At 34.3% G+C, this 16,188-nt stretch overlaps 1 protein-coding gene across 1 annotated transcript; it reads left to right on the forward strand.

Moving 5' to 3' along the window:
- The first annotated feature begins 4,119 nt into the window (after nucleotides 1–4,119).
- Nucleotides 4,120–5,655, forward strand: LOC145126927 (putative UPF0481 protein At3g02645). The gene has a single exon (XM_079062199.1). It carries the CDS (start codon nucleotides 4,120–4,122, stop codon nucleotides 5,653–5,655), a length of 1,536 nt encoding a protein of 511 aa, XP_078918325.1.
- Nucleotides 5,656–16,188: the final 10,533 nt, after the last annotated feature.

Raw genomic sequence — 16,188 nt, forward strand, 5'->3', positions numbered from 1 at the left:
ATTCCTTTATTTCAAAGTCACATTTGAACTGGTCTTTTATTTTATGAATATCCGTCATATCTTTTGATGTGACCAACATGTCATCCATATATAAGAGTAAGTAGATCATCGAACCATCATAACAATTTTTGTAATAAACGCAGTTATCACGGGCACACCTCTTGAATTTGTGACGGGTCATGAATGAATCAAATGACCCTTCTTGTGACAATAATTGCAAAACTTTCTTTTTCCTTTAGACTTGGATCAGTCCCCGTTGGAAGATTGAGAGGTTTTACCTCTATCTGTTGTTCTTCCTCTAGCATTTAAACCTTTGGCTTTAACATCACTTGAACCACCACCAGTTATATTCTTCATCTTCTCTTTGAATCCAAAGTTGTAAGTGTTGGATTAGGTGTCTAAGCCCATAAATATATTTGGTATGTACTTGATTTGATTTGTAGCATGGTCCTTTTGGGTTGCCTTCAGTCATGCAACTTGACAGGATGACTAGTGGAGAGAGAGAGAGAGAGAGAGTAGGATTTATTATATGAATAATAAATTGGTACTCAGAATGATTTTATTAATATATTACAAGATTAATATATTATTTGGAAATCATATTATTAATTAGTAATTAATCGGAAATTAATTTGATATTAATTTTGGGATTAAAGGAACTAATTAATAATGGAGGGGCTGTTTTGCAAATCATTCATAGTTGCAAAGTTGGGCTGATGGACTCCTATGGGAGGACTGGACAAAATTTATAGGAGGCCCTATAGAATTCGTCCAAGGCTTCTATTGTGGAGGTCCATGGACTGCTTAAGGCCTAAGCAAGGAAATTAGGGTTTCCACCTGAAAACCCTAGCGGTCCTCAGCTATATAAACCCCTTTAACCTAAGGAATTTCGGCCATATGCCTTTCTAAGAGAACCCTGGCCGATTTCCTCATCTCTCCTATTCATCTTTGCTGCATTGGGTGTTCGTGACTCCATTAGAGGTGCAACACTTCGGGCACTAAGCTTTTAATAGTCAATGTGGTTCTTGTTATTGCTACATAACAAGTGAGGTAATCTTCTAACCCTAGTTTTATACATGATTTTGAAATTGTATGCTAGTCTATAGGGTTATTGCTTTGGTGTTCATATTTGTATGTTCAATAGAGAAAAACTTAGATCCAAAGCAATTAGGGTTGCATGATCACATACGCATGTAGATATGCTCAAAACCCATCAGTAAGAAAATCATCTAAAACAAGAGTGGAACGGCTGTAGATGATAGTATCATGAAAATGGTTGTAGGATTCATACAACGATGACAACAACAGCAAGGCCGAGTCTTCATCTTCATATTAAACATCCATATTCTCCAAGTTATTGACCAACTCTTTAAATGTGGAAATATGTCTAGCCAAAGAACCTCTTTCAATCATCTTGAGATTGAACAACCATTGTTTTAGGTGCAACTTCTTTGGTAGGCTCTTAGTCATCAATAACTACTCCAACTTTAACTATAAAGCAGCTACTAAAGTTTCTTTCAAAACATCTAGCAAAACATCATTTAAAAAATGCAAACGAATATGGGATTGAGCTTTTAAATCTTTTGTCTCTTTATCTTCTTTCGTCTATGAAGCAGCCATCTTATCGAAACCCAAAAGTGTCTTGTGTAAATCCTCTGAATAAGAACATCTTTCACCTTTACTTGCCATAATGGAAACCTACTGTTTTGATCCAACAACAGAATATCGTATTTCGTCGAGGACATGATCAATCAGTTGATAAAATAATCCCAACAAACTAATTTAAATCCGTAAGCTTTGATACTAATTATAGTAAACAATGACGATAAGATGCACTACAACGAAAAAGCCCTAATGCATCGATCAATACAGAAATCTGAATCACAAGAACAATATTAGTTCAAGCAGAATAGGACTAATATATCAAACTAACAATCAATCAAATGCAATGAAAAATACTTAGCAAAGCAGTAAATTAGAGAGACATAAAATTTATGTGGAAAACCTAAATCAAGAAAAAAAAAACCACGGGCGGAGGAAACTGAGAATCAATCCACTAAATATTGCAATGTTTACATAGCTTGATCAAAGAGATTACAATAAGCTATAATAATTTGGCGACGAAAGGTTGAAACCCTAGACGTGTCGCTTAAAAGGGGAGAGAAACTCTTTCAATTTTGTCTTCAAAACCTCGCTCTTCTAATTTTCTGCTTTCAATTGAAACTACAAAAGGGAAAAGGTTTTTAATATTTGGCAAATTTGGCTTCAAATCGATTTGGATTGATTCTGACCTTGACGAAACTTAAATTGATTTAACTCAAATCTTTGACGAAACTTAAATTGATTTAACTCAAATAATCGATTAGCATAATGACCGTTAAAACAATATAACATACTTCCACTATAATATTCTGCGAATACTTCAAATTATTTTTCTTTACGAAAAAATAAACTGAAAATAAAGTATAAAAAAAAGTCAAATCATATTGATGAACAACTTTGCTTTGTAGTATGAGTATTGCGTTTTATATAACTATGTAATATTATCTATTGCACTCTCGTTATTTTGTTTTAATTATTGCAGTAACAATTATCACTACAAGAAACGAAGGTATTAGCGACGACGGACGTCGCCGCGAAAGATAGGGCTTATCACCGCTAGAGGTATTAGCGGCGACTTGGTGCTGCAAAAAGGACACCGCTAATGCTTCATCGCAAATGCTCTATAAGTCGCCACTAATAGTGTTATGTTGTGGCCGCAACCGGCGTGGTTCGCGGCGTTCGGTGTTCGGTGGTCGGAGTCGGCTGGGAGGATTTAGAGAGAAGAGGCAGACGATAGACACAGGAAAGAGCGAAGACGGGGGGGTTATCTGCGAACACCTTTAGCGGCGACGGGTATTAGCAGCGACGTATGGACATTAGCGGCAACGCATGGGTATTAGCGGCGACACCCGTGGAGCCTGGAGGGACAAGTCAGCACCCTTTTCACGCCGTTACAGCCCTTAGATTGAATACAGATCGACCGGACAACGTTCATTTGATGTGGATCGCTACTATGTGGGTATTTTAGCGGCGATGCCTTTAGCGGCGACGTCGGGAATTAGCGGCGACATGTACATGTCGCCACTAAAGACGTCGCCGCTAATGCCCACCTTTCTTGTAGTGTATCATAAAAATAATAATTTTGCTTATGTATACAAAAATCTTTCGGAATCTATTTTTTCTTTTCATACAGGATCTTCAAAATCAATGGACCAACTCTTTAGACTGATTTGGTTTTATCATTAAGTGAATATGAATGTATGCTAAATAATAACTTTGCTCATGAGAATATTATTAGCACGCACTAACTACCATCAACAAAACTAACCATCCTTAACAAGAAACAAACTCTAAAAAATGACTAAATTGCGAAAACATTAGAATGTCAATGGGTTAATCTATAGTTTTCTATTTTATTTTTATTTTTATTTTTATTTTTTTGCCTTTTTGTAAAATATCACTGGCTTTTACAAAAAAAAAAAAAAAGTACATGCACTAGTAAAACTACAATTCAAGGAGTTGTGAATGAGAAGGTGTTAGCTGTTCTTCTACGGTTCTACCGGAATGGTTTGTATTGTGGGAATAATTTGTACGTAGAGGGCGATGTGCTATGATGATGTTAAATGCACTTTCCGGTTAGTCGGATTTCCTTTACTACAATGGTTTGTTACTTTGTTTTATGCACAAATCCAAGACAAAGTAATTAGAAATAATTTACTATTGACATCATTGAAATTACAAATACAGTAGAGGAAAATTGAAGGTCACAACCAATTTAGCTTAAATTTATGTAAGTGTCGACAAATACAACTTTCAATCTCCGACATTATAAACTCTTAAAACATTTATTGATAACAAAAATATTTACATCAACTAAAACGATTTATGTAATGATATAGTAAGACGTGGGATAATAAGGGCCGTTAAATGACTCTTTACACATGTAATTCGAGGAAAACTCGGGAAACAAGATTTCTATATAACAAAGAGAACTAAAAACTAGTTCACCAAAAGAAAAAAAGGTAACCAAGAGAACTAAAAACTAGTTCACCAAAAGAACAAAAAAAAAAGTAACCAATGTCCTTGTTCGAGCCTCCACTTCTATGTACTTCTCCAGCTTCCGTTGAAGATGTGCAAAAATGGGTCGATCATATCCCCAGAACATTGCAATCCCAACTCTCTGCTGGCACCATTCTTCCTGTCAGCATCTTCAAGCTTCCAGACAGTCGAATAGCCGACAATCCAAATTCTTACCTTCCCGAAGAAATAGGTCTTGGACCAATCCACCATTTCCGAAGTGACCTCTACAATAGAGAGCAGGTTAAACTAGTCACAGCTCAAGAAGTTCTAAAACCCTACAATATCACATCCGAGTACGAAACCATCGTAAAAGAACGTCTCATACCTCTTGTCACAATAGCTAGAAGCTGCTACGACATAAACTTTGACATCGGGAACACTCCTTTAGCATGGGTTTATTCCATAGATATAGTCGTCTTGCTGGATATTCTAATGAAAATAACAGAAGGAAAACCCTCGGAGTTTTTGGAAGATGTTACGAAGCTTGAAAATCAAATCCCACTAGTGATGATAATGGAACTGCTAAGTGCTCTTAACCAAAACTTATCTGGCACATCAGACAATCCGTTTCTTGAGAATTTGTTTCTTAAGTTTTGTGAAACACGTTCGCCTCTTAAGTTTTCTCTACCGAAAAGCCAAAAGGATCTTGATATAGGTAACCGCCATCATTTGTTGGACTGCATGTATCACTTGAAGGTATGCCATGCTAAACCACCTCCAACCCCTTTGATTCGAACAGATTACTCCATTGATATGCCTTCGGATGAAGAGGAATCCCCTAGCATATTGTCTGTTTTAGATGCTTTTTTGCAGCCTTTTAAGGACGCATTGAATTTGCCATGGGACAAGCTCAATGATTTGATCAAGTTTTTGTTGGGACAGACACCTACTAAGCTTGAAATCGCCATACCTCCGGTTTCACATCTTGTAAAACTCGCAAAGATTGAATTTTCCTCAACAAATGGAGGTATACGTGACATTGAATTCGACGTTGAAAAGCTCACACTTTGTCTCCCGGTTCTTGATTTGAAATCGGATTCTGATGTTATATTAAGAAATTTGGTGGCTTATGAAGAGTTAATGTTCAAATATGGTCACGTTCCTACTCTTGATATCACTGAGTATGTGGATTTTATGTGTGGGATTGTCGATAGTGACAAGGATGTAAAGATTCTTCGTGAAAAGAATATTATCTTAGGCGATATGGAGGATGGGGAAATCGCAAACTTTTTTAATAATATTACTAAGTCGAGTGGGAGAACTGATGGGATAAAATCCAAGTTGACAATGACCATCGAGAGTATAAATCACTATTATGGTAATGTTCCAAGAGTTAAAGTGTACGAGACCTTGAAGAAGGTATTCAATGCGTCATGGAAAATTGCTTTGATCGCGTTCGCTATTTTAGGTCTACTGGTGATGATTTACATTGGAGTGCGTGAGGTTTCCAATTTAAAGGATCTATTTACGGTTAGTAACGTCCCGTTGGTCGTTGATCAAGCTAGCACGAATAACGAACTTCTTGATTTTTAGGCAATTTGGTCGATGAACGGCAATCTGAGTGATTTCGAGTGTTCAATAAAGTATAAGATTGTATTCTACAATTTATTAATTTATAAACTGGGTGAAGTTTGAAATGGCTTTATATTTTTCATTCTTTTTTTGGCATAAGGATCCTCTTTCTTACGTATATAAATATTTTCTTGTGTTAAGTAAAAAAAAATTATGCACACAATTGACCATCAATGTGTTATGTTGGTAAAAACACACGATCAATAATCCACATAATTTACAATAATATTAATTCAAGTGGAATAAAATAAAAATATAAGATGTACATAACCATAGAATATCAAAACAATAAATAAAAAGAAGACATAAAGTGATAAAGATCTAGAGGCTGTTTGTTTTTAAAAAATAAACATCTTCAAACTATTTAGGTTGGACATGATGTCATACCATACATACCATACTTTTGTCTTGCCATAATATATTTTTCCCTGTCCTATAAAATTGATGTGCATCATACCATACCCACCACAACACACATTTGTATGCATGAAGTATTATATTTGAAGGATAGACTATTTTTTCTCACACGGTAAAGCTGTAACACAATATTTGCATACCGCACATTTTGTGGGGGTCGGTGCGATGTTTACGAATATTGCACTATATCGCGGTATGTGGTACAAGGCACACCGTATAGTCTTATCGCTGCGTCACACAGAACACGCGCAACAATTGGGCTTTTGCAGCTGTTTGTTTTTCTGAATGGCTTTTAAGTAAAAACATTTGCTCGTGTGCTTCTTGGTGCAACAATAGACCAACTACTTCAAAGCTCTTCTCAACCCTAATAAAAAAGGAACGGACAAAAAAAAATCACACACACCGCTCCATCCTCTTCCCTCACTCAATCGCTCTTCCTTCTCCCGATCGTCGGCCTCAGCCCTTCGTTGGTGCACCTCCTTTCTTGTCGGCGTAGGCACCATTGCAGCCCTTCAGATCGTTGAAAGGTATGTTGATTTCTGATTTCTGGTTAAATGATCGTCGACATATATCATGAAATCGATTGTTGTAATGATTTTTTGGTTTGCTGAAATGCTATAGTCATGCTGAAATCGATTTTCTTATTTGCTGTCATATTTTTCTTTTTTTCTTTTTTTCTTTTTTTGCTTTATCTCTTGTTTTGGTTTATATTATTTCACTAAAATAAATTGTTATAAATAGTAAAGAGATTAAGCATAAGTTGTTATTCTTTATATTAAACCAAAATCGTAATTACCTAGTGGCTAAACATGAATTGGAATCTCACAAAAAGAGGTTGTATTATTTTCTTAATTAAAAATATGATATTGTTTTTAAAGGCTAGTGCAGTTTACCAATCTTATTTTGATTTGTTCTTTTACATTACCTTGTTATAACCTTTTATATTTATTGCAATTTTCTTTTTTGATTTATGGCTTTATCTCATGTTTTTATTTATGGTATTTTACGTATGAAGAGGGCAAAGGTTAACCATACAAACCCACCTCCTATAGTTGTTGCACCATGGTCCACGGGTATTTCACCATTGTAGCACGATATTGTTGAGGTTCTAATTTATACAAAAGGTTGGTTATTTGGAGTTAAAGGTATTCTTACTTGCTGAAACTTTGAATTTAATGTATCATTTCTTTTAATTAACTTTATATTATTTTTGTTGTTTTGTAGGTGATGAAATGTTTATGTTTACAAGAAATTACCCATGATGTTATGTAATCAGATAGCAATGATACACATGAATAGTTGAATTTGCTTTTATTTTGGTATAAGTTTGTTTGAAGTGATGTAGTACCTTTTTATGTTATTTTGCCGTGTCGTCGTGTTTATTCGTTTTTAAGCATGAATTGAGTAAATTGTTTATTATATATTATTTTTATTGTGTTTGTCCTTTAATAAGCATGCATTCTATAAACAAAAAAAATTATTTTACTTTTGTCATGTTAATTTGGTCATCGGTATAGATGCACAACAAAAGATGTAAAATCATTTCATTTAAGTTGTATGAATTTTATTTCAATGTTGTAAGGCTAAAATTATTTAAATTTCATAATTAAAAAACTATTTTAAGTTTTAAAAATCAGTTTATTTAAATTTCAGATTATTGCAGCAGCTTGCAGACGTTAAGAAACAAACAAGCTTTTTATTAAATGTTACAATCGTTTGGTCCACCTTTTATGCTGTAGAGGGTTGCAGATGTGGACCGAAGACTTTATGAATTTTTGTTTCGAAAAAACAAACAACACTTTACATAGAAACTCAATATTGGAAAAAAAAAATTATCATAGGCGGATGAAGCTGAGAATGAATATACGTGGTTACAAATCTTGAGAAAAGAGATTACAATGAACCCAAAATGAAATGTTATTTGGTGATTAGGTTTAGAACCTTGTTTACTATTCATGGCGTCTGCTGTGTAAACTAAAAGAAAATAAAACATAGGATACTTCTAATTGATCATCACGTCTAATTAAAAAAAAAAGCTAAATTTATACTCCCTCCGTCCCAAAATAATAGTCCACAGACAAAAAACACACAGTTTAAGAAAAAACATTAATTACCATTAACTTTATTAGATAAAATGACAGACTTACCCTTCTGTTGCATTTAATTCTATGGTAGTTGCATTTAATTTTATGGTAATTTAACTAACAATGAGGGGTATTATGGTAAAATACATATTTATTTTTAGAAGTAGGCAATTATTTTGGGACAAACCAAAAAGGAAACATGGACTATTAATATGGGACGGAGGGAGTACTAGTTTTCCAATTAACAACATCAACCCCTGATCTATTGAGACTTGACATTTTAGAGTAAGCATAATTCGACACTCCACATTAACTTTGATTAAAATGCAACAAGTAACATAATGGTTAATCAAAATTCAAAGCTTCATGAGTACCTGTAATCACCATATAGAGAAAATTAATTCCGAAAAAATAAAATACACCATCCACCATGAGCCTATAAGGCTTAATTGTAGTCTAAAACATCCACGAAGTCCAAACATAGTTTGAACTTCGCTATTGAAAGACTTTTATTGAACATGTCGGTAAGATTATAATTTGTATTAATCTTGTTCACAACTAATCACCTTTTGCAATGATATCCCACACAAAATGATAGCGAATGTCGATGTGCTTTCTGCGATCATGAAACATTTGATTTTCACTTAAGAAAATAGCACTCTATTTGTCATAGAATACGATGATAACCCTTATTCCGTCATTGAGTTCTCCGTATAATTCCTTCAACCAAATATCTTCCTTAACGAATTTAGTAATCGCGATATATTTTGCCTCTAAATAGGAGAATCCAACTCTAGACTGCAACTGAGCTTTCCAACTAATGACACAAATGCTCAAAGTAAACACATATCCTATAATTGATATTCGTTTATTTAAGTCTATACAATGATCTGAATAAACATATCCAAGCACCCCCTTATTCGACTTACCAAAGTCTAGACACATAAAAGACGTACCATAAAATAATCCACTACAGTGCACTCCAATGTTCTTTCTCAAGGTTCAACATATATCTACTAACCATGCTAACCGCATAAGACAGGTCAATACATGTGCAAATCATAGCATAAAAAAAGGTGTGTTGACAGGTTTTGCTTAATGAATAATGATGCATCACAGATGTATCTTAATTAGGGTGTAAATGAGTCAAACTACTCGTGAGCTACTCAGGATCGGCTCGTCAAAAGCTCGACTCAAAATCGATTTTAAACGAGCTCAAGCTTAATATTTAGCTCGTTTATAATGTGAGCTCGAGCTCGAGCCAATGTCACTAAGCTCGATTAGGCTTGTGAGCTTAAACGAGCCTATATATAATATAATTTATTATTATTATATATTAAAATAAAAAATATTTTGGGAATTAGGGATTTAGGGTATTAGTAAAGGAGCTTCTTAACGAGCTCGAATCGAGCTTAAGCTTATTAGGCACGTTAGACAAATAACGAGCCGAGCTCGAGCCTTAGTCGAGCTTGTATAATTTTTTATGAGCTCGAGCCTCGTATAACTTAAATGAGCACGAGCCGAGCCTGGCCAGGCTCGGGCTCGGCTCGGCTCGTTTGCACCCCTAATCTCAATATAACTTTTATGAGGAAGTTATAACACTCTAAAGCTCATATAACAGACAATTTGCATACGTTAAATCAATTTAACAGGTCCTAAGTTCTTCATTTCAAAATTTTCTTTTGGATGGTCGTTTAGTTTTTGGATCTCTTTCATATCTTTTGTTGTGACCAACATGTCATCCACGTATATGAGGAAGTAGATCAAGCATCATCATAATTTTGTAGTAACACATTTATCATAGATGCACCTTTTGGTCATAAATTGTGTCAAATTTATTATACGATTGTGGGGGATTGCTTGAAGTTGTAAAGAGATTTATTCAATATACAAACATAACCCTCTTTACTAGGAACAACAAGCCCTTCGAGTTTCTTCGTAAAAATCTCTTTCCCAAGCTCACAATTTAAGAAAGTTGTAGTAACATCAAGTTTCTCTAATTCCTAGTCGTTAGAAGCAACCAATCCCAAAAACGTATTTAATTTCAAGTCAAAACTCCATAACTTGTATCATTTTACTCTTGGATTGTACCAAAGAAAAACACATTTAATTTCCATTTATTCTATCTTCCCATTGTAAACATATGCTTGGTATGGACACCGAAAGGCTCAACTCTATGTAATTTTCATGCTTCTTAGACCATAACTCAAACAGTGTGTTCTTCTCATTTACCTGTGATGATTATCAGTTGATAAGATAACAAGCAACTAAAGCAGCCTTCACCTAAAGGACTTAAAGGATTGTGGCAATTCAGAATTATAAAACCATACAACAAACTTTCTCCATTATGGTGGTATTCATACTTTCTATTACACCATTTTATTAATGGGTATGTACAATTGTGTGACGTCGATTGATTCCTTCCTTTCGACAATAGGAATTAAACTCTTATGAACAAAAATTATGTCTATTATATGTGCAAGTATACTTTACCACTAATCTTGATTGCCTTTCAACATGTACTTTACAATTTCTAAAAGTAGAAAAAATTCTCCTTTATGTTTTAAGTAGAAAGACCAAAACTTTCTTGACAAATCATTAATGTTGTTAAGAATTTAAAATTTTCCATCTTTGGAAGCAACTCGTGCTTATCCCTATATGTCTGGGTAGATTTAGTAAAATGATACTCCTTTCTTTGTATGAATACCACTCATAAACCTCACTCATTTTACATTTCTATATACATAGTCTTAACAAAAACTTTAAATCAAAAACCTCTTGTTCACCAAGTAATCATCTTCAAATTAGTTAGGAAAATCTTTGAAAACTCATATGACCTAGTCAAAGGTGCAAAAGGAGAGATGGTCTGGGTCAGATAGAGATTTTGAGACAATAGGTTTATCACTCGAAATCATGTTTCCGTCAAGAAAGTAGAGGTTTAGTTTTTTATGTTTGGCCCTTAAAGTTGTTGGATTATGATGGATCTAAAGGACATAAACGTGAAAAGCGGAAGCAAATAAATATAATAATAACTTCATAAACGAGCCACCATATTTATGCTCAATCAATCTAAAGCAACTAAACTAAATAGAAGGAAAAACAATACATACCTTTGTAGACAATTAGAACCTTCTTTGTTATGATTGAATAATGAATGCTAAGAGCCCAACATAAGACTCTTCTTTTGTATTTGCACCCAAGGAGCCAATCAACAACTTCTGACAACATCCTAATCTACGAACACCTTGAACGCAATGAAGAAAACCGAAAAACAGCTCCCTATAATTTTCTCGTGTCATCAATTGCTTATTTTTATCCTTGCGTGTAACCCAAAATGACCATATTATTAATAGTAATATCACCAACTGTTGTGACTATGGACATCATATCGCAACAGCTCCCACTTGTACAAGTCACCAACACTATATGGTCTAATATTCACTAGTAATAAGTAAATAGTATACAATCTAATATATATGTCATACTCACAACTTAAAGTTGTGACATAGCCCTTAGATAAGTGATCAAATATTCTTTTGTTCTTTGACATTTATATATGAACGTGAGGCATGGAAAGATGTGAATCTCAAAAGTTCATGATTATGTTTCCTGATAGCGACTTGTGTCAACCAAAGACAAACTACAAAATCAATCCATTATCAATCCAGTCTAAGCACATCCATTCATTTTGATTAAGACACCAAATCATCGATGGGACCAAAGATATCAAATTCTATTGTTTAAAGAAATAAAAAATAAACTTCGCATACATAGATTCCACCTGTTCCTCATATCATGTCTTGTCAATCCCTGTATAGCTGACAATTATGAACAACGTTGGGCAAAACCCAAGACACAACAGATTATAGGACAAAACCTCATGCATCTCCATTTGAAGAATGTATGATATTACCACCTTATAATTACTTGTGACAAAACCCATGAAGTAATCTCTAAGTGTGAGTTACTTCAATACCTTAAAATCTCATTATAAAGTACTCATGAGTATTGGTCGTAATCCTATGCTATGTTCATCTTCATGGACAATCTACCAATGCTCTGTGACAATCTTAAATCACTACTTACTTCGAAACATGAAAAATAGGAACACAATGATAACCTAAGTGAAATGACTGATCTCCATCATATATTAAGTTCTCTACTTAATAATCACCAAATCAGATAAACACTTATACTGCTTCTATTCCCAAATTAAAACGAACTAAACTAACTGTGCTCAAGCCAATTTACTTTCAAATCTAAAACCTTTTGAACTTGTGTGACTATCATACTTGGTAAATGTCTTCGGATTAGAAAATGGAATGGCAAGATTCCTTTTAGATATTACTCAATTGATTATAATGTCTTCACATTCAACTAACTTATAAAACATGATGTTACTTACTGAGTATATACCATGTGATCTTATATGACTCAGGATCCTTACTCAAGGTAAATTCACCTTACAGTCATAAAGAAACTTCAAAAGAACCATCAGTGATTGAATCCAACATGAAGGTTACAGATGAATCTCTTTTAGTCACATAGTTTGTCTTTGCAATTTAACTAACTACAATATATTTTAAGATTACTGTTAAATCCACTTAGATGTATTACTTGGTACTCAATTAAGTTTCTACTTCATCACTTATTAAGAGAATAAACTCTGACTAATAACAAAGCATCAATGTGACTCTTACATTAATCTATTACATTCTAACAAGATCATCTCTTTTGTCCTTAAGGAATATTCTTGATCTCAATTCATTGATTCTTTCAAAATGGATCTGATACGATGTCACACCCCCAAACCGAAAACGGCGGAAACGTCTGGGGGTGGATGACGTCATGCGTAGTATCACAACAATTGCATCATAGTAATCAAAGTAAACCCAACCATTACAATATAATATGAATATTTACATCTGTTTAATTCTTGTTTTTATACATCAAAAGTATAATCAAAATAGAAAGACGTGACTCTATACGCTCCGTCTTCTCAAAACTCCAGGAGGTACCTGTCTACTGATTTCCTGAGAATACAAGCTGTTTTGAAAGAGTATCAGCATAAAGCTGGTAAGTTCATAAGCGATGTTTTTGTAATGAAAACATGTTGATGACTCTGTAAAAATGTTCGCATGGTTCCAAGAAAATCCAATATTTTCTTTAGTAAGAGTGAGATAATATCAGTTCCATCTATAACCACTTAGTTCGTGCTAGCCACGTATAAACCAATATTGAACAGACAGTTGACTATGTGGATCTGCCCTAAGTCCACAACCAAACAAAGAACAGGAAATGAGGTGGAAACCACACATTCCACAGTCTATCGAATATGCTCCATATGTAACCCTGATGCCTAAACTAAGGAATTATAGAATTAACTATAAATGTTTATTACTCTATCCTGTTGTAGTATAGAAAAACGTTAGTTTGTATTCTAATTACTATCAATCGTAGTATGTGTGTATTCTTGTACAAAAACCTTTGTATAGTATGTTCTGTATGAAAACCCTGGCTATCACTAGTATGAATAAAATATTCTGTTTGAAACCTTGGTTATTACCAGTATGTATAGTAGTTTTATTTCTCATAAACAAACCATGTATTTTCCAAACTTATGCTAAATAATCATTGTTCATGTAAAGTATATTACTACGTAAATATATCGTTGTTATCTACTGGCGAGTTTTATGACCATACTAAACTGATATGGCGCGAATCGGGCACCAGTATCCTTTATGACTTTGTCACCCGTAGACCTACCGGTCCTACTGTAGCTAGCAGCAAGGTGCGGGATTGTCATTCCCGTATAGATCTATACACAAACTCACGCTCTCCCTCGAGGAGACTCTGGTTCATAAGGGTAGTCCTCCACTTAGTTATGTTTGTAAGCGCCCAAGGATGTGTCTCCCAGCTAGATTAATGACTTTACAAGTAATAATACAGGAAAACCCTTTTTATAAATAACTGAGAGGTTTATAAAGATAAGTTTGTAAACCGTGTAATGAATTCTCAACTATACCTATTATAGTTTGTGTGTTTGTATATGTATAACTTTGTATGAATTCCCAAACTATACATATTATAGTTTGTGTGTTTGTATATGTATAACCTTGTATGAATTCCCAAACTATACCTATTATAGTTTGTGTGTTTGTATATGTATAACCTTGTATGAATTCCCAAACTATACCTATTATAGTTTGTGTGTTTGTATATGTATAACCTTGTATGAATTGAAAATTATGTGCTTATGCTTGTAAGTTGAAAACGTCCCTTATGCTCAGCATAATACAGAAGGGATAAAATATCTAAATATTTTATAAAAGTATAGTAACTGTATGATTGTATCAATTGTGTTCATTTTAAATTTATTGAAACCCTTTTTGCATAAATTTCATAAAATCATTTATGTTTGGCTTGTATTCCCCCCTGAAAACATGAAAAATAGTAAAAGCTTAGGGGTATGAACGCACTGTTGTTGTGTGAAAAAGTCGACTGGAAACGAAGATCCTCGGGTTGTTGTACGTGGCACTTAACGGAATCCTAATATCAATAAATACATATATGCATCTAAATTAGCGATTTCGTCAGGTAAAGTGTTAGAAAACACTTGTTTTCGGTTAAGGAATGTTACCGGGACTTGATTGAATCGAGAAAATGATTTTTTTTCACTGCTTAAGAGGCGTGTACGGCCGTGAACAGGGGTGTACGGCCGAATAGGCTGTGTACGGCCGTAAACAGGATGTACGGCCATGAACTCTTCTTTGAGGGGTGTACGGCCCTTTGCAGATTTGAAGGGTGTACGGTCGTACACTCAAGAACAAGGGTGTTTGATTTCGAAGAAAATGTGTTCCAGATGCTCCCAATCGATTCCAAATGATGATTTTTGATGTTTTTCGGAAGAAAAGAGGTGTTTTTAGTGTGTACGGTCAGAAGTTCTAGAAAGAGAATGAGAGAGTTTTTGGCCAAAAGTGTTCAAATGAGGGTGGGGGTCCTGTATTTATAGGCTGGGGGTATGGTCGGTGGTGGGGTCCAGCTGATACCAGCCGTGAATGGGTGTGCGGCCGTACACGGGTGTGCGGCCGTACACAGGTGTGCGGCCATACACTCACCTAGGCCAAAAACTGATTTGTTTTTCAAGAACTTCGGGTTTTCGCGTGATTTGATTCTGAATCGCTTATATAAATTTATTTATATAAAACCAGATGATTTCCTAAACCATGAAGTTTTGACGGAAACTTAATAACATTCAAATTTTATTAACGGAATTAGGATAACGGAAACGGAAAAAGGTTCGGGTTGTCACATACGACTTTTCATGCTCAAGGCATATGAGTCATTAGATCTAATACATGTTATGGCATACAAGATCGATCCCTTAACAATAGCATGTGGCACTCGACTCAGTTCCACTAGATCAAAATAGAACTACGACATTTGTATTTGCCTAATGTCTTATCATGACTTACAAGCACAAACTCGGTTGGAGTTCTCTATCTCGAGTTTCCTCAAGACTTCATGTAACTTGGCTTAATTCAATGAATCACTCATATATATATATATATATATATATATATATATATATATATATATATATATATATATATATATATATATATATATATATATATATATATATATATATACTCTAAGTACACACTTATCATTTCTCCCTTGTGTTTCATAGAAAAACAATTATCATTTCAAGTTAAACTTTAACACTTTTCAAAGCTAGGACATCATTTCTAATGATCTATATACTATCCATGTATAGTAGAACGGTGACAAGAACTCTCCCAATAGCTTCGACATACTAATGGTTTGTCTTTTGCTTCTCGAAATTCAAACTTTTTACTTTCTCATTGAAACAAATAATCTAAATATGAGATGCTTGTTATAGTCCACAAATGGACTTCTCAGGGTTACACATCCTTCACAACCTATCTTGGTTTGAATATGTATGTGTTCCTATTCATGCTTGTAATCT

Source organism: Lactuca virosa, chromosome 7, assembly GCF_052849685.1.
Source record: "Lactuca virosa cultivar CGN04683 chromosome 7, Lactuca_virosa_CGN04683_v6, whole genome shotgun sequence".
NCBI classification, from domain to species: domain Eukaryota; kingdom Viridiplantae; phylum Streptophyta; class Magnoliopsida; order Asterales; family Asteraceae; genus Lactuca; species Lactuca virosa.

Coding starts and splice junctions, on each gene's coding strand:
- LOC145126927 (XM_079062199.1), top strand. CDS start 4,120: ATGTCCTTGTTCGAGCCTCCACTTCTATGTACTTCTCCAGCTTCCGTT.